The sequence below is a fragment of the Carettochelys insculpta genome, chromosome 2, assembly GCF_033958435.1.
Source record: "Carettochelys insculpta isolate YL-2023 chromosome 2, ASM3395843v1, whole genome shotgun sequence".
Taxonomy (NCBI): Eukaryota; Metazoa; Chordata; order Testudines; family Carettochelyidae; genus Carettochelys; species Carettochelys insculpta.
Window position 1 is genome coordinate 196,494,304 of NC_134138.1, and position 23,311 is coordinate 196,517,614.

Below are 23,311 nucleotides of genomic sequence, written 5' to 3' on the forward strand. Positions count from 1 at the left end.
TTTAAAGCATAAATAATAACATTACATTAATATTTTAATATATGGTGCCCCTTGTGACTGTGTTCTTAATCTGCTGCTGCTGACGCCCACTCAATAAGAGGGCATTGAGCAGGCGTTGGGTTGGCAGGGGTATATATACGCAGCCAAGGAGGCAGCACTCCAGCGTACTGCGCAGCCGACCTGTTTGGTACCACTAGGAAAATTCTTCCGATGGCCATGCATGCAGCACGCACACCCATTGGAATGCCCGTGAGCAACACATCTCGAAGAACAGCCGTTACCAAAGGGAAGTAACCGTTTTTGTTATATGCCTGGGATTGTGGGCTTCCGTATGTTCTGCTGAATGCTGTTTCTGAGACAGGTCTTTGTGGATTGCTCACTGTCATGTGATTTTTCAGATGGTTTGCTTTGTCCTATCTTGTCTTGCAGTTATTGGTGAAATATACCATAAGGACTACCCCTCTACCCCTTCTGTTTTGGTCTTTGTCTTCTAATGGTGCAGATGAAATGATTTCGGTCAGTCAGTCAATCTCTTGACCTCCTTCGAATTAAAGAGATGAAGTTCTGTCATCAAGATGAGGATAATGTTTGCCTTCCTGCATGCTGTCTATGGGTCAAGCTATCATGTCATTGTGGTAGATTGTAGGAAACTTTCCAGTGCCAGTAAAATAAATGTTTGGTGGGACCATATTGCCTGCTTGCTGCAAACCATGTGTTTGAACAGCATATGTGGTGATGGTGGCTTCTCTCTGAAGAGAAGGAGGTTGAACTCCACTTGACCTGACACTGTCTTGGATTACATCCAGTAAAAAAAAGTCATTGGGAAGTCAAGGTTGTCCATGGTCTTAGACCTTAAATTTTGCAGGGATGGAATAAAGCCTTTTTGCACTTAAATAAATTAAGTAATTCCATTTATTAAAATAAGGTGCATTTGTCAGCCAAAATTTCAGCTGATTATATTTGATGCCTCAATGGTTTTATTTTAGCCATGATCTCTAATTTTGTTTGTGGCTGGCTTCCTGTCCAAAGGCTTCTTTAGTTTCCCAGACATGGAAGCCTTGGACAGCTTTACTGAGAAAAGAATAGACCTAAGAGATTTCAGAGGGCTGATTTTACTAAGCGTTGTTTCCTGATATGCGAGCAGTGTGGTCAGTGAGAAATGATGTGGGAAAACAGTTTGTTGGACGAGACTATGTACACATTACAGGGTTCAGCTACCAGGAAAAAAAATCAGCAACTTTAGCTGAGACACTGGTATAGTATAGAGAAAATTTGGCTTAGGGATAAAACAAATAGGTTTAAACAATTCTTGGCACAAACTCTCTTTTGGGTCATTGTTTAACAGAAGATGTGTGCAAGCAGAAAAGTTTTTAATTGATAAAGCCCATAAACCTTTAGCCAGGCATTTTTTCTATTCAGTATACATATATGCCTTGCATTAAACCTGCCGAGGTATGTCAACTATAGCTATTTCCTGTGTGTACGTGGTCCGCTGGGTTGTTGGTTTTTCTTTTGTAGACCAAACGTCAGTCATCATTTTGTTGAACATTAACCATTCGACCACAGTACAGCTGCTGTGCACTAGTTACTCTCATTTTTATGGCAAGTATCTATACACGTATACAGCATACTCTTTCATATTTGGCACCTATCATTCAGAACTCTTAAAATAACCAGCTTTTTAACCATCAGTAAATTTTAGTTCCGTTTTCCATAAGTACAGTAGGGTCTCAATATTCACAAGGGTTCCATGTTGAGAACCCTCATGAAAGCTGAATTTTGCAAACCCAATACTGTATGGCAGCTGCTCCTGCTTGGAGCCTGGGGGAGCGTGGGCTGCTGGTGCTCCGTGCCCTGGAGCCCCAGGGAAGTGGCTGCTCTCGGCCTCTCGTGAATACTTGAATATGCGAACCTTAGGTTCACAAATGTTGAGACCCTACTGTACAGTACAGTGAGAGTAAATACAGATAATGCAGCATATACCATATAAGTTTGCAGTGTACAATACTACTATTGTTGATAATAAAGTACTCTGCATGCATTTTTGTTTGTTTAATATATAATCTTGTTTTTCCTTAGTGTTATGCATGGCTAGGTATACCTCTCTATTATCCAGAATAGTTGAATATCCAGCAATCTCCCAGTCCATGGGCTGCCAGATATGAAAGAGTTTACTGTAGTTTGTGCTGTGTGTGTGTGCAAGGTTTTTTTAAAGGCATTTCCAGGTAATATATAGGGACTTGAAAAATATTTCACCATGATTGTACATGTGTGTATTATGGTTAACCAAGCAGTGTTCCGCTAACCTACTGCGTTAGTTTAGTGCTTTTGAAACCTTGATATGCCACATGTTTGAGGTTTACAGGTTTATAAGACTTCAGACCCTCTGGTAGCACACAACCATTGCTGCCATGTTTTAGAACACGCTGTTCTTGAATTTGAGGTGTCTGAGTTCTGAGATCCTCAGATAATATCTTGGTATCTCAAAAACTCCTCCTCTAATTAACCTAAAACTTTCCTAAATTCTTTGCTAGCTGTATTTCGCAGATGAGAATGTTAAGGGGAAAGGCAGCTCTCTCTCCCCCTATGCCCCCGCGCGAAGAAAGTTTGAGGTTTGTGGGCTTAGGCAGGTAATGGAAGGTGCCTAAACACCTTTAAGTATGGAATCACAGACATCTCTTTGATGGAGGGTTGTGGGGAGGTACAGAACAGCTCTCTAGTGGAGGTAAAAGAGAGACTTGAGTGTTGTGCACAAGAAGGTGTCCTAACAGGGATTCTGCCATTTGTAACATTGTTCCCATCATGAGTTTGTCTTATCTGTAAATGGTGGCGCTATGGGGCTATAAGCTGTGTGGAGCTGTCATAAAAAAGGCAGAGCTGAGGCGCTTATTTCAGAGATCTGCCATCAGCAGCATAGGGGAGACTTTATTTATGGTAACATGGCCAGTTATAGTTTCCTGCTTTTGTGGCTCACACAGTAGTTGAAATTACAGAGCCCCCTGTCTTTCAGTTCCCCTGGGATAAATGTTTGTGCTCAGATAACAGATGCCTTTCTCTCTCTTAATTTTTTCCTGCCCTCAAATGTTTTCTGAGTAGACAACAAAGTTTTGCAGTTTTGACAGTGAGCTTTCTTTAGCTAAATGGCTTGAATGACAGAGAGGAAAGCCCAGCAGTTTACCTGTATAGTGCTACTGGTGCATATGTCTTTTAAAAGAGTCTTGGGGCGTACGGATAAACAATTATGAGAAGAAACTGCCCTATGAGATCAAGCAAACCTGTATCAAACCTTCCCTAACCTGGGCTGAGGTTCCTGCAAGGTAATAGAACCCTGAACTCTCCATGGCTCAGGGTAGATTCACATTTCTAGAGGAACCTTTTAATGTAACCCTCGTTAAGAACTGATTTGAAATATGACAGCTGCATGTTCCCAGTTAGCTTCTCTCCTGCATCCAGCCTCCAGCAAGAAGTCATCAAATCCACCCACATGTGCTGAGGCAAGACAGATCAACCTAGACCCATCCTTGAGAGGTGTTTGTGCAGCCTGTTCTTAGAAACCTCCAGTGACAGGAATTCCATGGCCTCCCAAAGAAGCCTATTCCCAAGCTTAGCTGCCTTCATAGTTGGGCGGTAATTTAGGTTCGATATTAGAAAACTACCTTGCTCCAGATTAAGTTACTTCTTGACCTATCTTCAGTGGACATGGAGGAAAAACTGATCGGTCCTTTCTATAGCAGCCCTTCACATATGTAAAGACTATTAACGGGTGGTCCTTGTCCCCCTGCCGATAGTTAGGGCCCTATCAAATTAAATGAATCACAGACAGTGCAGTCTGCCTCCCCCCATGAAATGCTGTCTTCTGTGTTCTTTTATTCTATACTACACAGATTTTGGTGAGGAGGGGTGGAAGACCAGCATTTCTCAGGTGGGAAATCCTGACCCAAAAGAGAGTTGCTGTGGAGTCAGGATATTGTCTTCCTTTCTTCTATGCTGTCTTCAGAGCTGAGCTTGTGGCCAGCAGCTGCTGCTGTCCAGCTGCCCATCTCTGATGGCAACAGCACTGCCAGCAATAGCACACATGGGAGGAGAACAGTACCTCCTGCAATAACCTTGTGACCCACACACGCACAACTCCTTTTTAGGTCAGGTCCCCCTGCGGTTAAAACACACAGACATTTTCAGATTTTAGTAGCTGAAATTATGAAATTTTATTTTTAAAGTCTTCTGACCATGAAATTGAACAAAATGGACCACAAATTAGTAGGGCCCTACACGTAGTCTCTTTTCTCAAACAGGCCCAATTTTGTTAACCTTTCTTCATATGCCAAGTTTTCTAAACCCCTTTTCATTCGTTCTGTTTTCCTTTGGATGCTCTCCTGTTTGTCCACATCCTTCCTAAATTGTGTCTCCCAGATCAGGACACAGCAGTCAAGGTGTGGTCTGAACCAGTTACCTCCTGTGACTTATATATGACATATCTGTTTAATGCAGTGCAGAATATTAGCCCTTTTAGCAACTGTATCTCATTGTTGACTCAGATTCAATTTGTGATCCGCTATCACCCCCAGATGCTCTTCGGCAGTACTGCTACATAACCAGTTATTCTCAGTTTTGTAGATGTGCATTTGATTTTTTTCCTCCCTTACTAAGTGAAGTACTTTGCTTTTGATTTTATTAATTTCATCTTGTTTATTTCAGACTGACCAGTTGGAGAATCAGGTTTGTTTGGAATACTAAGCCTGTGTCCAAAGTGCTTGCAACTCCTTCTAGCTTGGTGTCTACAAATTTTATGACAATGAACTTCATGCCATTATCCAGTCATTAAGGAAAATACGGACTAGTATTGATCCCAGACTCACTCCCACAGGACTCCATAAGATAGATACGCCCAGTTTGATAGTGTGTCATTGATAACTCCATTTTGAGTACTGTCTTGCAACAAGTTGTACGCTCACCTCATAGTGATTTCTTCTCTACAATTTCTCTAATTTACTTATGAGAATGTATCATGTAGAACTGTGTCAGCAGCCTTATTGGAATCAACATGCATCACATCCACTGGATCATGCATGCCCGCCTGCCACATAGCCATATCAAGGAAGGGAATTAGTTGATTTGGCATGATTTGTTCTTGACAAATACATGCTGGTTATTCCTGATAACCATATCATCAGTTAGGTGCTTAAAAATATTTTTGATAATTTGTTCTAGTGAGGTTAGGTTGACTGATCTGTAATTCCCTGGGTTGCCTTTGTTCCTTTTTTGAAAGATAAGCAGTTGTGTTTGTCCTGGTTCCTTAAGTACCCTAGAATGAATTTCATCAGGCTGTGGTTACTGGAATGTATCTAACTTATCTAAATATTACTTAAACTTATCTGAATATCGTTTAAACATTTCTTTCCCTATTTTGGCTTTCATTCTCTCCCCTGTGTTATTTAAACTACTTGTGTTTAGTACCTGGTCACATTTAACCTTCTTTGTTAAAACGGAAGCAAATCAGAACACCTCAGCTTTCCCAGTGTCATCAGCCCTCCTTCCTCAATAAGTGGACAGCCTGCGCTTTCCTTCCTATTTCTCATGCTCCTAGTATATTTAAAGAACCTCTTCTTACTGCATTTTTAAGTCCCTTCCTGAGAATAACTCATTTTGAGCCTTGGCTTTCTGGTTTTGTTTGTGTGTGTTTGTGCTGTTCTTTTGTACTCCTCAGCAATTTTTCCGTATTTCTAGTTTTTGTGGGATCCCTTTTTAATTTTCAGATTATTAAAAAGCTCCGGATGGAACCATACCTTCTTACTGTTCTTCTTGCCTTTCTTTCATAGCATGCTAGTTTGCATTATGCCTAAATATTGTCTCTTTGAGAAACTGCCAGCTCTCTTGAACACCTTTTTAGAACATAAGAACGGCTATACTGGGTCAGACCAAAGGTCCATCCAGCCCAGTAGCTTGTCTGCCAACAGTGGCCAGTGCCAGGTGCCCCAGAGGGGGTGGACTGAAGACAATGATCCAGCGATTTGTCTCCTTCCATCCGTCTCCAGCCTCTGACAATCAGAGGCCAGGGACACCATTCCTACCCTTGGCTAATAGTCTTTTATGGACCTAACCTCCATGGATTTATCTAGCTCTTTCTTAAATTCTGTTATAGTCCTAGCCTTCACAGTCTCCTCTCGCAAGGAGTTCCACAGGTTAACTATGCACTGAGTGAAGAAGACTTTCTTTTATTAGTTTTAAACCTGCTACCCATTAATTTCATTTGGTGTCCCCTAGTTCTTGTATTATGGGCACAAGTAAATAATTTCTCCTTATTCACCCTCTCCACACCTGTCATCATTTTATATACCTCTATCATGTCCCCCCCTCAGTCTCCTCTTTTCTAAACTGAAAAGTCCCAGTCATTTTAGCTTCTCATATGGGACCTGTTCCAAGGCCCTAATCATTTTAGTTGCCCTTTTCTGAACCTTTTCCAGTGCCAGGATATCCTTTTTAGGTGAGAAAGCCACATCTGTACACAGTATTCAAGATGTGAGTGTACCATAGATTTATGCAGGGGCAGTAAGATACTCCTTGTCTTAATAATACCTAACATCCTAGTTGCCTTTTTGTCTGCCTCTGCACACTGCGTGGATGTTTTTAAGGAACTATCCACAATAACTCCAAGGTCTCTTTCCTGATTAGTCATAGCTAAATTAGTCCCCATCATATTGTAAGTATAGTTGGGGTTATTTTTTCCAACATGCATTACCTTACAGTTATCCACATTAAATTTCATTTGCCTTCTTGTTGCCCCATCACTCAGTTTGATGAGATCTTTTTGAAGTTCTTCACAGTCTGCCTTTGTCTTGACTATCTTGAACTGTTTAGTGTCATCTGCAAACTTTGCCACGTCCCTGCTCACCCCCTTCTCCAGATCATTTGTGAATAAATTGAGCAGGACTGGTCCGAGGACTGACCCGTGGGGCACACCACTAGTTACCCCTCTCCATTCGGAAAATTTACCATTTATGCCTACCCTCTGTTTCCTGTCTTTTAACCAGTTCTCAATCCATGAAAGGACCTTCCCTCTTATCCCATGACAACTTAATTTACATAAGAGCCTTCAATGAGGTACCTTGTCAAAGGCTTTCTGGAAATCTAAGTATACTATATCCACTGGATCTCCCCGTCTGCATGTTTGTTAACCCCTTCAGAGAACTCTGACAGATTAGTAAGACATGATTTCCTGCTGCAGAAACCATGTTGACTTTTGCCCATGAAATTATGTTCTTCTACGTGCTTAACAATTTTATTCTTTACTATTTTATTCTTTACTATTGTTTCAACTGATTTGCCCGGAACTGATGTTAGACTTACTGATCTGTAATTGCCAGGGTCACCTCTAGAGCCCTTTTTAAATATTGGTGTCACATTAGTTGTCTTCCTGTCATTAGGTATGGAAGCTGATCCAAAGGACAGGTTACAAACTAGTGTTAATAGTTCTGCAATTTCCTCTGTGAGTTCTTTCAGAACCCTTGGGTGAATGCCATTCGGTCCTGGTGATTTGTCAAAATGAAGTTTTATCTGTTCAAAAACCAACTCTAATGACACTTCAATACAGGACAGTTCCTCAGTTTCATTTCCCACAAAAAACAGTGCAGGATTGGGAATCTCCCCAACATCCTCAGCCGTGAAGACTGAAGCAAAGAAATCATTTAGTCTCTCTGCAATGGCTTTATCATCCTTGATTGCTCCTTTTGTATTTGTATCATCTAGGGGACCCACTGGTTTTTTAGCAGGCTTCCTGCTTCTAATGTATTTAAAAAGTGCTTGGTTATTACATTTTGAGCTTTTGGCTAGATGTTCCTCAAAATCTTTTTTAGCTTTCCTTATTACAGTTTTACACTTAATTTGGTAGTGTTTGTTCCTTTCTATTTACCTCACTAGGATTTGCCTTCTACTCTTTAAAAGATGCGTTTTTATCCCTCACTGCTTGTTTTACATGGGTGTTAACCCATGGTGGTTCTTTTTTTCGGTCTCTTAGTATGTTTTTTAATTTGGGGTATATATTTAAGTTGTTATAGTGTCTTTGAGAAGCTTCCATGCAGCTTGCAGGGTTTTTGTTCTAGTCACTCTGGCTTTTAATTTGTGTTTAACTAACCTCCTCATTTTTGCATAATTCCCCGTTTTGAAATTAAATGCCTGAGTGTTGGACTGCTGAGGTGTTCTTCTCACCACAGGAATATTAAATGTTATACATTCTGATCACTATTCCCAAGCGGTCCTCTAATAGTGACCTCATGGACCAGATCCTGCACTCCACTCAGTACTAAATTGAGAATTGCCCCTCCCCTTGTGGGTTCACATACCAGCTGCTCCAAGAAGCAGTTATTAACGGCATCGAGAAATCTTATTTCTGCATCTCGTCCTGATGTGACGTACCCAGTCAATATGGAAATAATTGAAATCCCCCATTGCTATTGAGTGTTTTATTTTGGTAGCCTCTCTAATCTCCCTTAGCATTTCAACATCACTATCACTGTCCTGATCAGGCGGTCGATAATATATCCCTACTACTATATTCATAGTAGAGCTTGGAATTACTATCCATAGCGATTCTAGGGAATGTTTTGATTCATTTAAAATTCTTATTTCATTTGATTCCACGTTATCTTTCACATACAATGCCACTCCGCCACCCACATGACCCATTATATCCTTCCGATAGATTTTATATCCTGGTATGATTATGTCCCATGCATTGTCTTCATTCCACCATGATGCCTATTATGCAATTTCCTCCTTTAATACAAGGTACTTCTACCTTGGATATTCTTCCTGTGGGACCTTACTGAAGTCCGCTTTTTTGAACTTCATTTTCTTTTTATTCTGCAGCTCTCATACCTTACTTTCCATAGGAAGAGCCTATGCCTCCTTGATTCTCTGCCTGGCCTGACGCACAGATTAGAGCTAATGGAGGTGCCTATAGCATGTGGTATCTAGCCATGGTCCCCAAAGTGTCATTTGCCAGCTGGGGACTGCTGGTATTCATTGTGCTTGCCTGTCTTTGAAACACCTGGCTCCAGGAAGTGTGGGGTAGGACCTGGGGGAATCTCCAGCTAGAGGTATGCTGCAAGTCAGCACTTTGTGCCTCCTGAGAGGCGGGAAGGGAACAGAGTAGGGCAGAACAGCAGAATGTTACTGAGGAAACCAAAAAGCAAATGGGAACCCAAGCTGAGCAAGAAGCATTGGTCCTGGCTCTTTAATCCTTAGAATGCTGGCATTATCCACACTGCCAGCCACATGGATTGTTCGGAGGTTACAGCCTCCATGAGTTTAAATATTTTGCTTTAAAAAGAAATCTGCCAGCTGTAATTACAACAGGTTTGTTTTATAACAGTAGAGCTGTGGTGAGATGGGGAGACTTCTAACTGTACACACTGAGATGAAAATTTTGTGGCACACAGTAGCTTTTTATCTTTGAACCGGGACTTGTGATCCTGGTTTTCTTGTTAAACAGGTGTAACTGCAGATGCTAATTAATGGGAAACCAATTTAAAATGCATTTGGACAAAATTTAACTATCAGGGTTCGATCCAGCTTCTGTAGACGTCAGTGGCAAATCTGTGATTAACCTTAATGGGAGCAATAGCAGACTGAGTTTTTATAAAGATATAAACTGTAAAGTGTATGATCCAGAATATGAAAGTATAGAAGCAGGAAACATTAGCATCCTGGAAGTCCAGCCTGACTCTGTGGTAACCACCAAATGCAGAACAAAAAGTGCTTGTGGGAACATAAAGATACTACTGGCAGTTATAAGTAGCACTGATGCAGTTTTAAAATGCCATTGTGACAGTCATATGATATGTCCTGTAGTTAAATGGATTTGATGTCCTGCATGAGACCGGTGGATACGTAGACATATGAGGATCAAAGCTCCTATTATGGGCAGCACTGAGAGATCCTGTAATGACCACTAGCAATAGGATGGTGGAGATGTGGAAATATTTTAATTATGTGCTACATTTTGCTGATAGCCAAGTTAAGGGATAGGGAATTGGTATCAGGAGCCAGCAGTTCATGCTGCAGCTCTTTATGTAGCATTTTCTTCTCAAAGTGATAACCTGTGAATTAAACATTCTAGTGGGCAGCGGACAAGGGCCTCATTCCAGCAATGATACCAGGGTCATCTTAGCAATATTTGAGATGTGAATTCTTCAAAGAAAAAGTTGGAATGAAAAATGCCATCCAACTTCTAGACTTCTTGATCTGATGTCAGTTTTAGGATGTATTACAGAGGTTCTCAACCGGGGTACTGCTCTAAGTATTTTTCTGATTTACAGCAGCCTATATGAAAAGCACTAGCGAAGTGACTACAAGCTCAAATTCATACCAGCATCGACTTACGCTGCTGTAGATGCTGTGTCGATGTTTCTCAACCAGGGATGGGGGTGTTGCAATTGAAGAAAGAAGGCAATTTTTCAATATTAATGTCCCATGATGCTTTTATTGCATCTGATTTTTGTAAGCAAGTGGTTTTAAGTGAGGTAAAACTTGGGGTACACAAGACAAATCAGCCTCTTGAAAAAGGTACAGTAGTGTGGAGAGGTTGAGAGCCACATATATAGTATACAGCAGAATCTCAGAATTACAAGCACGCTAGCAATGGAAGTTGTTTTGTAATTCTGAACAAAACATTATGGTTGTTCTTTCAAAAGTTCATAAGTTACATGTTAACATAATGCAGCTTTGAAACTTTACTATGCAGAAGAAAAATGCTGCTTGTAACCACCTTAATTTAAATGCAGCCTGCACAGAAGCACTTTCCTTGTCAAACCTTAAAAAACAAAACAAAACGCTATTCCCTTTGTATATCAGTTGTTTGTTTAACACAAACATATTTTACAGTTTGTGTGATGCTAGGGAGGTCAGTTTCTGGGCATCTGTTCAAAGGCAATACCTTCCTTCCTCCCAAGGTTGTGAGGATACCTGTTAATGTTTGTAAGGCATCTAGTTCCTTTTGATAGGAGTGATAGAAGTCAGTAAATAGGCTGCTTAGTTTTCATATGTGCTTCCTTGATTTGTCTGTGCTTGTGTACTTGGGGATTCTTAGCATGCAGTAACTGCTTGGACATTTTTAAGAGTGCAATTTATGTGGTCAGTATTTTATAACTCTTCTCTTGCCTCACCTGAACACTCTCTTTTTTTTTCTCTAAACATCTGGCAGAAATTTAATATGGAACTTTTGTCAAAAAATCATCCTGTCTCTTTCCCAAAAGCAAAAAAATTTCTGTGAAGTACTCATGGGCATAGCACCTCTTGTGCATCTATCCACTTAAAATTTTGACAGCCAAATTATAAATACCTTCCAACAGGGCTTATCCTGCTGTTAAATGAGCTTATAAAGAAAACATTTCACACAACATTAACCATGACCACCCCACTGGGGGTTGCTGTAATAAATCTTGACTGCTAGTGTCAAGGGTTTAAAAATACATGCGGTGACAGTGCCTGTAAAATGCTTTTGGTTGTTTGTCAAAGACTGACTGTGGCAGCAATCCAACCTGTGGCCCTCTGTTGCAATGGGTATCACTAGCGCACAGGTCAGGGCCTTTGTCCATAACCAGGCGCAATCTTACTGCCTTTTCTCTCTCTTCCTCAGCCTCTCCCTGTCCTCTGCAACAGACTTTCTTTTTGGAGATCCATCACATTTAGCAGGAAAATCATTTGAAGATCTGCCTGTTTTCCTATGCCCCTTGTGTGTGCTAACTTGCAACTTTTTCTGAAATTGAATGTTTCAGTTTGTTTTTTAATAAGCTATGCAAGCCAAACCTTGACACCTACACTCTGGTAAACTTGCTGTTGGCATCAGTAGGTGATTTTTTCTGAGTAAGGACTCTGTGTTTTGGACTCTTGTTAAAAGCTACTTGGCAACCACATTTTAAATAATCCTTAGTAGCCATAGCATTGTCTCTTCGCAATTCTATTCTGCTCCTCTTCACCTCCCCAGAGATCAGAATGACCCCTTCCCCAGAAACACTGCTGCTTGACAGGCTACTTACCTAGTGGTATTTTCAAAATGTGTGTTTCTGTAGAGGCTGTCTGGAACTTTCTGACCTTGCTGACTAGTGTTTTGGTGAAGGGAAAGACCTAGGCTGGAACATCATTCCCTAAAATGGCTATCCAGCTGTACTTTCCCATCCCACTTGGTAATAAAAACTATTGATTCGGTTGTCCCTTTGTGTGGCAGACAACCCTGTCTTGTATCATAGCTAGTCCCTTAAATGCACTTGTTACCTGGCTGTATTGCTTATAAAATTGAGCACTAAAAACAAAACAAAACAGCAGTGATGTAGCACTTTAAAGACTAACAAAATAATGTATTAGGTGATAAGCTTTCTGTCCCACCAAAGCTCATCACCTAATAAATTATTTTGTTAGTCTTTAAAGTGCTACATCACTGTTTTTTTTTTTTTTGTTTTGATAGAATACAGACTAACGCAGATGCCTCTCTGTCGCTAAAAGAAAGGGTGAAATCCTGGCATGGGTGAAGTCACGGAAGAAACTCCTGGGGACTTCAATGAGGCCATGCTTTCACCTTGAACTCTGCACAAGCATTTGAGTTCTTAACTACAGGTTGAATTTCTCTCATCCGGAAGAGCAACGAAGGGTCCTGTGGCACCTTATAGACTAACAGAAAAGTTTAGAGCATGAGCTTTCGTGAGTTAACTCACTTCTTCTATGGTGAGTTAACTCACGAAAGCTCATGCTCTAAACTTTTCTGTTAGTCTATAAGGTGCCACAGGACCCTTCGTTGCTCTACAGATCCAGACTAACACGGCTACCCCTCTGATACTTCTCATCCGGATCTGTTTCATTGGGCAACATCCGTAATCTGACATGATTTTAGTTAGCAAGACGATCACTTACATGGATATGGCCAAGTTTCCCCACCGTTCCACAAAGTTTGTTTGCAGCCACCAGTCCTGGCTCTCAGTGTTCTGTGCTGTTATTTAGCTGTAAATGTCTTCTAATAGCCCAGTGAGCAGTGGAGATGTTGGTAATGTTCTAGACAATACTGACCTCCCGGGATCTGTCAAATTCTGTCCTTTGGCATCTGTCAAATTGCAGTACTAGAGAGGGTCAACCTGTGGTAGTACATGAAGTTTTCTGGCCTGTCTGAAAGCGCCCTCTGGTGTGCACACCATATGGCAGATTACACTTCAAAGAAGTTGCATCGTTCTGTTGTCTGTCTTTGCTAATTCTGCATATTTTAGTGACTAGCATTATTATTTGGTGACTGCCAACAAAGTGCTTGCTGCTGCCCACAACCTAGAGGAGAACATAAATCCTGCCCTGAGGAACTTGCACTCTAAAGCACAGCAACATACAATAGTCAAACAGGATTTGCTTTCTTAGGCAATATTACCATGTGCAGTGTATCAGATGGGGGATGTTGAATGTTCTGCTCCTAGCATTACTTTCCTTACTTAAGTTCCACGTATGTGCTTGAAAGCAGACTCTGGCCATGTACGTTCTAATCAGGAATGTTGGCTGGCTGGGTCCTCCTGGGTTTTTACAGCTGGTTTTGTAACATTTTACTTCAGCCAGATACGCAAGCAGATCAACTGCTGCTTTAGATCAATGTTTGTTAAATTTTTTGAGACCGTGGAACCCCGAACAATGTTTTCTATGCAGAACACCTATGAAAATTTTCTTTTAAAAAAATGTTGTCAGGCCAAAAGGCAAAAAACAAAACAAAACCCAAAGCCAAAAACAAACAACACCATATACAGCAAAAACAAAATGAAGTAATTTTCTCAAGTATCATAGCAATGAAGAAGTAACATTGTATCTGGTTTAAATAACAGAAAATATAGACCATCAGGACACGTGTGAGGTACTCACAGAACACCAGTGTTCCACCGAACATAGTTTAAGAAACACTGCTTTAGACGATAGTGCTGAGCCTTCATGGAGAAAGTGGGTTGAAAAGAGACACAAGAGACACTTCAATATCTAATACAAACAAGTGTTTCCCCTGGGGGAGGGGGTTGATGTCAGTGTAGCACCCCTGCAGTAGGAATAAGGGGAGTCTAGTCCATTCATAAGCATTTAGCTGCTGGTGACGCTTGAGTCTGCTCAGAGCAGGTCCATACAATGTGGTGGTTAAAATGCCAGCAGCTGCCAGTCCTTTGCCCACTTAAAGAAGAGCTCGCATTTGTGGCACAGCTCTGGTAGGAAGTTTTAAAGAAATAAAGTCTAGTACAGATTGAACGTCTCTAATCTGGCACTCTCTTGTCTGGCAACATCCATAATCTGGCATGATTTTAGTTAGTGGGATGACCACTTACCATAGGTGTAGCCAAGTTTCCCATGATCCCATAAAGTCTGTTCACAGCTACTTGTCCTGGCCCTCAGTGTTCTGTGCTGTTCTTTAGTTCTAATTTACCTCTGTCGTCTTAGATCCCAGTAAGCAGTGGAAGTGTGGGTGATGCTGCTGGACAATATTGACTTCCTGTGATTTGACAGATTCTCATTTGGCACCAGTTAGGTCTCGAGGGTGTGGGACCAGCGAGGTTCAACCTGTATAAGTAAACCCTGTGCACACAGTTCTCTTTACCTAACCACTTGCCAGCAGTGGCTGCCGAAGTGAATTAGCAAACTAAGCCTGCTGCTTCATGCAGGGGCCTTGACTCCCTCTGTGTCAGAGGGCCATGTGGGAGATGGCATTTTGTGGCTTCAAGCAATATGCTATGCTGAGGCCATTGCTTAGGTAAGTTTTATTCAAAAAAGTGTGTTAAGGTTTGATAACCATACAGCTACGTAAAAAGCAAAACTCTCCATTGTTGAAACCACCCTTGATGCTACATGGTGATTAGAGCCCAAGTATCACAGGGCTGCCATTAAAAAGAAAAAATGGTTAGTGATATTCTGGGTCTGGAATGGTCACAGCATTCAGCTCACTTGAATAATAATTGTTGTTGGTGTTATGACTGTAGAACAGGGGGCCGCGATCCCCAGCATGAGTGCCAAGAGCAACATGTGAGCTGATTTTCACTGACACATGAGGCGGGAGCTCAGCACCACCTCTCCTCCCCCATGCAGCTGGGAGCTTGCTCAATGCCAGGCCACCTGTAGCTTAACAAGAGACCAGCTGATGTGCTACCTACCACCACCTAAACCGTAAAGCTCTGCATCTTAATGTATTTATTAATGAAGCTGTTGTAAGTAGGAGTATTAGTGACTTTAAAAAGTATCACCGGCACTCGGACTGTACATAGAGGTCAAAAAGTGAAATTTCGGCCCCCCCCCACACCTCGGAAAGGTTGCTGAGCCCTGCTATAGAACCCAGGAGCTCTAGTAAAGGACTAGTATCAGAGAGGTAGCCATGTTAGTCTGTGTCTTCAAAAACAACAAGAAGTCCTGTGGCACCTTACAGACCAACAGATATTTTGGAGCATAAGCTTTCATGGACAAAGGCCGGCTTCATCAGATGCGAGCGGGTCTTTGCCCACAAAAGCTTATGCTCCAAAATATCTGTTAGTCTCTAAGGTGCCACAGGACTTCTTCGGCAAGGGCTAGTGCCCCATTGTGGTAGGTGTTGCACAAACAGAACAAAAAGACACTCCCTACCTCAAATGCATCTGTTATCAGCTTTTGATTATATTTTTTTCATCCATCCATCTACTGACCTTTTTCCCCCTCTCTCCTCTTGTTTCTCCCTAGGTCGAAAACTGCGAGGAAAAGCCTTTTATTTTGTCAATGGAAAGGTGTTCTGCGAAGAAGACTTCCTAGTGAGTACATTGCTGTCCTGCGCCTCTCCCATTGCAAACTGCATGCTGTGACTTGGAAAAACTGTAATGGAAGAAACTCTCAGCGCCACACAGCTGACATTTCAGCAGAAGACTGGCACATGCGGCGTTCCCCAGAAAAGGATTGGGCGGAGTTCTCAGCTGCGGTGGGGATGAGGGCATGATAAACAGAGGGGTGGAGAGAAACAAGTGGGGAGCAGGTTTTTCTCTTGCTCTGCCTGGGCATTTGTGAAAGAGATGATAATCTCTGTGCTGTGGACTGAGAAGGTTGAGCAATGCTTAAAAATGTGGATTAAATACTGTCTGATTGAGGTGCATTGCATAACTCCTTGAAACAGCATTAAGATTTCTGCTGCTCTGTCACACAGCAATGGAAGTGGCACGCTGAGGGCCAGTTACAAAGTCAGTGATGTCAGTGGGCTTGGGACCACACCCTTAGTTTGGGTACTGGGCAGAACTATGTGCATAGGCAGTGCAGGGAAGGCGGGGGGTAAAAGGGGTCACATGGGTGGGAGGGGCAAGAGGCCAGTGGGGAGCCCTGGCGGCGGCAGTAGGGTCTAGTCCCCCGGCATTCATCACTGGTGCTGGTGGAAGCAGAGCCACGTGGCCCCAGCTCACTCTGCTCCTCTGCCTACGTCACTGGGACCTCCCCGGTGTTGCCGGCAGGAAGTGGAGCGATGCAAGTGAGGAAGCAGAGCAAGTTGGGTCCACTTGCCGCACTGGTTCTGGTGAGTGCACAGGGGCTGGATCCCTGCTGCCGACAGGGCCTCTGGCCCCGCTAGTCCCCCAGGTCACCTCTTCCCCGCTCCCTTGGATGATATGGGTGGGCGAGGAGAAAGGGCAGGGTAGGGACAGGAAGAGGTGGGGTCTGGAGCTGGGAGGGGTTGGCCAGACCCTTCCCTGGGTTGGGGTGGAGGGGTCATGTGGCTGGTGTACTCTCCTCCCTTCTCCTTCCCCAATACAGTCCCCAGTTGCCCTTAACTGGGTGAACACCATTGCTCTAGAAAGCAGCCCTCTGCTTCTTCTTCGAGTGGTGCTCCACAATAGGTGTCGGGCTCGCCTGGCGCCACAGATTGGAAATCTTCCAGCAGTTTCTCCTGGATCGCACATGCACCAGCGTGCGCCGCCCCCCTGCACGCCCCCAGCCGCGTGCGCGATCCAGTCCCTGCCAGTTCCTTCTCAACTGCCATCGGCTGCAGACAGAATCTACTCAGGCTAAGGCCAGAGTCAGATTAAATAGTGGTTTTTCTACGTGTCATTTGTTGTTTTTGGTTATTAAAAAAAAAAAGAGAGAGAAAGCCAAGACAAAGAGAATATCAGCAAAAAAAAAGAAAAAAGAGAGGAGCAGAGAAGAGAAGAGCGGACGTGAAGGCCATTTAGGCCGCCCGCTGCCCCGCAGGCCGGTGATCACTATTTGGGGTGGAAAGGCACGGATTAAGTGCTAAGTACCCTATTAACAGTAAAGGACTCACCGCAATGACCTCTTCAGGTTTTAAAATGCGTGAGTCATGCCGTGAAGCTATGCCGGCCTCCGTGGGGCATAGTGAATGCATCCGATGCCTGGGGGAATCACAGGCTACCCAGAAGTGTTCTCACTGTGCTAAGCTCACAGCTAGGGCCAGGAAGGACAGAGCGATGAGGCGTAAAATGCTCTTGTTGATAAGGCTCTCCAGCCGGACTTGCTGGAGAAGCCTCACCCAGAAGGGCCCTCTGGGTTGCATAAGAGGAGGGCAGCTTTCTCTGACCCCCTCGGTGCAGAAACGGAGGAAACTCTCCCTGGCTCGATCCTTGCCGGCGTTTGCAGCGAGCAGGACGAGCGGAGCACACAGCCCCCAGCCTCATACTCAGGCAAGTGGCAGCGCACGTGGCAGAGGCTGAGCCTCCGGTTATACAACAGCCGGCATGCGCGGCGCCGAGAGCGTCAGCGAGGCAAGTGCTGGACCCGGCGGCACCGGCCCCCACGGCACCAACGGTGCAGGGGCGCCGGGCACGGAGCCTGCAGGCACCGGAGGAGGATACCAGCGCGGCACCGCAGCTGATGGTGCCGAGCGCGGCGCTGACAGCGGGGCCGAGATCCCCGGCACGGAAGGGGGCGGTGCCGGCCCCGCAGGGGAGGGGCAAGCCAAAATCAAAAGCCCGGCACCGCAGTCCATCTCCGGACAGGGCTGCGCTGCTGTTAGCACCAAGCCCTCCCCCTGTGATACACACGCCGCACCGAAGGCCTGTGTCTCCACCGGCCCATCCGGAACTTCCTTCTCCGTTCCTCCAACCAATGTCACCATGGCTTGGGCCACCTTCACCATTTCTGGGATTGGATCCCCTGGAGTACTATCACAAGCTAGCTTCACCTCTATCTGTGTCGTCGCGGAGGTCTCGCTCTCCCAGACATTGGGGGTACACACCCCGTGAGTGGTCTAGGTCTCCATCCCCGGACCCTTGCCCATGCTGCCATGGTCATCCTTATCATGCTGGACACAGACACCACAGGCCTACACCCAGGGGCAGGTCCCCCCCTGGCCGCTCAGTACCCCCGTGGGCACTCCCGATCGGGGACGGAAACACAGTTGTCTCAAGGGGAGTTAATTTTAGAACCCCGAGACTTTCCTTCACAATCCTCCAGCGAGCAAGTATATCATCGACCGCAGGAGCCCGAGGGTTCGAGGGAGGTTTACCCTAGTGGTTCCTTCTCATCCTCCCCAGATGAGGCCATGGCCCCCGGGGATGTCTCTCCCCCGGATGACCTTAAACAGTTTCAGGAGCTGTTTAAAAGGGTGGCTTTCACGCAAGACATTCAAACGGCAGAGGTGCAGGAGAAACATCACAAACTCCTGGAAAATTTGAGACCCGCAGCTTCGTCCAAAATTGCTATTCCGCTGGGCGAAGCCATTCTGGAGTCAGCCATTACTATATGGCAGACTCCGGCCTCTGTTCCGCTTACGAACAAGAGAGTGGATAAGAAGTACTTTGTCCCGGCAAAGGGCATGGAGTTCCTCTTCAGTCACCCACAACCAAATTCTTTGGTGGTCGAGTCATCCCAGCAGAGGTCAAAGTCTTCTCAGTACAAATCGGGGGGATCGGACAAAGATGCTAAGAAGCTAGAGCTGTTTGGCAGGAAGGTATACTCCTCTTCTACCCTGCTATTGAGAGTGGCAAATCATGGGCACACCTAGCAAACCATAATTTTGATAATTACTCCAGGCTTACTCCCCTCATGGACTCACTTCCAGAAGACAACAAGTTGGTGTTAAGGGCGATTATTCAAGAGGGCTACGCAGCATCGCGGACGGGAGTCCACATTGTCCTGGACGTGGCGGACATGGCGGCATGTTCAACGGCTACAGCAGTGGTCATGCGTAGAGAATCCTGGCCCCAGACATCGGGTTTCCCGAGGGACTTACAGGCGAAGATCGTGGACGTTCCCTTTGATACACAAAAGCTGTTTGCAGACTCAACCGACTCGGTCCCTCACTCCACTAAGGACTCGAGAGCTACACTTAGAACCTTGGGCATTTATACTTCCCCATATGGGAGGGAAAAATTTTATCCTCAGCAGAGACGCTACGCTTACAACCACAGCGTGCTCAATATCAACGGGGCTACGGCCGAGGGCGCTATCAACAGCAGCAACAGTACAGAACTCCTAGGCGACGTTCTCAACAAAGCCGTACGCCCTCGGGGCAGGCCCAAAGGCAAGAAGTTTGACGGGTATGTCGGGGGCTGCACTATCGATACCCTCGCTCAATGCCACTCTCATCTCATGTTCCATCATCGCCTCAGACCGTTCCACTCCCAATGGCAAAAGATCACCACAGACAAATGGGTGCTGGAGATCATAGCCACGGGTTACGCGATCCCCTTCCAGTCGCTTCCACCGACGAAGCCTCCCACCAGGCCTCACCTCAGGGATGCTGCCACGAGGCGAGGCTCAAGCAGAAGGTGAATCACCTTATGTTCATAGGGGAGGTGGAAAGAGTGCCGGAATAATTCCAGGGGAAGGTTTTTATTCACGCTACTTCCTACCACAGAAGAAAACAGGAGGCTGGAGGCCCATCTTAGATCTTTGGGGCGTCAACCGTTACTTGCGCAAGCAACATTTTCGGATGACCACAGTTGCCTTGATACTCACAGCACTGGACGATGAAGACTGGGTTGCAGCACTCGATTTACGAGATGCTTACTTTCATATAACAATCCACCCGGCACACAGATGCTTCCTCCGCTTCACGGTCAGCCAGGAGCACTTCCAGCACAGGGTTCTTCTGTTCGGCCTTTCCTCGGCCCCTAGTCTCTTTACCAAAACCCTGGCAGTGGTGTCAGCCTACCTGCACAGACAGGGGGTGTTTATTTTTCCCATATCTGGGCGACTGCCTGCTAAAAGGGGCCTCGAAGGCAGAGGTCTCACGCATGATACGTGTCACAGCAGACACGTTTCTTCGCTGGGCCTAGTCATCAACCTCGCAAAGTCAAAGTCCGAACCCACACGACATATAGAGTTCATAGGGGCACGCATAAACTCTATCACAGCAAGGGTGTACCTACCCGACGCCTGCTTCCGCGCCATCAGTTCGCTGGTGCAAGTCATCACATACAGCCCCACGGTGCCGGTCTTAACGTGCTTACAGCTGCTGGGCCACATGGAGGCAGCGACGTTTGTGGTACAGAATGCCAGGTTGCACATGTGAAGCCTGCAGCATTGGCTGGCGAGCATTTACAAACCGGCATCCCACACTGTCCACAGGGTGGTGTCGCCCACAACAGAGGTGCGCAGATCCCTGGCATGGTGGGAAAACCCTGAGAATCTGCTCGTGGGGGTGCCTTTTCACCAACCACAAATTTTTATTTTTTCTTACTACCAACGCCTCCCACATAGGACGGGGAGCGCACATCGGCGACAAGGTAGCACAAGGGCTATGGTCCCCTGCGGAACAGACACTGCACATAACCATGCTGGAGCTCAGAGCAGTGTTCAACGGCTGCAGACATTTTCGAGATTACCTACATGGCAAAGTAGTTGCGATTCAATACCAACAATACCTCCACTATGTTTTACATCAATCGACAAGGAGGAGCACGATCCCGTGCCCTATGTGCGGAAGCAGTCCGATTGTAGAATTGGTGCATTGCCAACAACATTAACGTTGAAAGCCTCATACTTGCCGGGCGCTCACACCGTGAAAGCAGATCAGCTGAGCAGGCGCTTTGCAATCACGCACGAATGGCAGATCTGCTCCGATCTGCTACGGCGCATTTTTCATACATGGGGGTTTCCCCAGATCAATCTGTTTGCCACCCAGTACAACAAAAAGTGTCCCCACTACTACTCCAGGGCAGGAGTGGGGCGGGGGTCCCTGGGGGACGCATTCATGTTTTCATGGAGGGGCTCCCTACTTTACACGTTTCCCCCGCAGCGCTTATCCACAAGGTCTTGCACAAAGCCAGAAGGGAGAGAGCTCGCATGATACTCATAGTCCCGCTTGGGATCGGCAGCAATGGCTTCCCTTGCTTTTGCGCATGTTGGACCACCCACTGCTCCCTCTACCGGTGGCACTGGACTTACTCACGCAGGCTCAGGGGTCCATAGTGCACCTGCACCTACAAGCATGGCTAATCCATGGCTCAGCTCTTTAAAGAGCACGTGTACGGAGGGAGTACAACAAGTCCTGGAATGTAGCCGAAGGACCTCCACCAGGAGGACTTACAAGCAGAAATGGACTCGATTCACAGCCTGGTGTTCTGCCAAGCAGTTAGCTCCCCTTGATGTTCCTATACCTGTAATACTAGAATACTTATTGGACCTCAAGAGAGGTGGGCTTTCTCTATCCTCGCTAAAGGTCCACCTCACCGTTATATCAGCCTTTCGGCATACAGAGGAAGGGCCCATGGTATTCGCCCATCCTATCGTTACCAGGTTCTTGAAGGGGCTGGTAGACCTGTACCCCACTCGGAAACCGCTTCCACCATCGTGGAATTTGGACTTGGTGCTCAGCACGCTATCGGGTCCACCTTTTGAACCATTAGCCACAGTTCCCATACGTCTCCTTATGATAAAAAAAAACAAAACAAAAAAACAACCTTCCTCCTTGCAACTACATCAGCCCGCAGGGTGAGTGAGCTCGCGGCAGTGATGGCAACGCCGCACTGCACAGTATTCTCAAAGGAGGCGGTAACCTTAAGGCTGCACCCGGCCTTTGTTCCAAAAGTCTCTTCGGAGTCCAGTCTTAACGAGCCAATAGTTTTACCTTCGTTTTACCCGAAGCCTCACAGCTCCGGCAAGGAGGCACGCCTGCATCTCCTGGATGTGAGGAGGGCATTGGCCTTCTACATAGACAGAACTAAGTCCTTCCAGAAAACGGACAGGCTCCTAGTCTCTCTCGCTCCCAGGTCAAAAGGAGAAAGTCTCTCTTCCCAGAGAATCTCTAAGCACACTGTGTCCTGTACAAAAATGTGTTACGAGCTTCAAAATGCTCCTTTGCTGGCCCCGCCCAGGGCTCACTCCACCAGGGCGGTGGCGGCATCAACAGCCTTCTTCAAGGGCATCGTGTTAAAAGACATCTGTAGAGCGGCGACCTGGTCATCCTACGACACCTTCGCCGAGTATTATGCCCTGCCTCAGGTATTCGAAGAGGATACCCGTCTGTCGGCAGCAGTCCTCTCGGGGGCAAGCTGCACATAAACCGATTACCCACCTCCTTACTTGGGTTACTTCTGGGTAGTCACCTATTGTGGAGCACCCACGGGGACCACTCGAAGAAGAAAGAGAAGTTACTCACCTGTAGTAACGATGATTCTTCGAGATGTGTCCCCGTGGGTGCTCCACCACCCGCCCATCCTCCCTGCTTCGGATCTCTGTCTAGTGTTTTTCAGGAGCATCCGAGGCGGTTGGTCAAGGAACTGGTGGGGACCGGATCGCGCATGCGGCCGGGGGCGCGCAGGGGGGCGGCGCGCGCTGGTGCATGCGCGATCCAGGAGAAACTGCTGGAAGATTTCTGATCTGCGGTGTCGGGCGAGCCCGACACCTGTTGTGGAGCACCCACGGGGACACATCTCGAAGAACCATCGTTACTACAGGTGAGTAACTTCTCTTTATTTATTGGATGGGGGCCCAAAGGGATGTTTGTCTACAGAAGTGCAATAATTACCTTTGCCTCCAGGCAGAGGAGCAGCCAGCTCTGCAAGTACAAGAGATGTCACTGAATAATCACCATGGGAAGCAGGGGGCAGGGTGGAACATGAAAAATCAGTTAGTTTGTGGGTGTTGAAGACTTTTTAAAAAGTGGCTTTGTTTTGGGAGTTAGTTTGTTTTTAAGTTACATGAGGGAAAGAGAGAGAGAAAGAAGGCTGACTCCTCTTCTCCCTAACAGCAGTCAATGGGGTCCATGTATAAGAGGACTCCAAGAGCGAGGGAGTCGGGGCAGAATGAACTTGCTCACTAACTGACAATCAACAATGGATGTTATTAAACCAGGCATTGGGAAATGGACAGTCTTGATAAATATATGAAAAATACTTGGCAGGTATGATGCTCA

The 23,311-nt window shown here is 45.6% G+C and overlaps 1 protein-coding gene across 1 annotated transcript in view; it reads left to right on the top strand.

Moving 5' to 3' along the window:
• Positions 1–23,311, top strand: part of LIMD1 (LIM domain containing 1) — a 67,697-nt gene that overhangs the window by 27,094 nt on the left and 17,292 nt on the right. Inside the window, exon 3 of the mRNA XM_074988251.1 lies at positions 15,700–15,767. Coding sequence (XP_074844352.1) covers positions 15,700–15,767 — 68 coding nt within the window. The remainder of the gene's footprint in view (positions 1–15,699; positions 15,768–23,311) is intronic.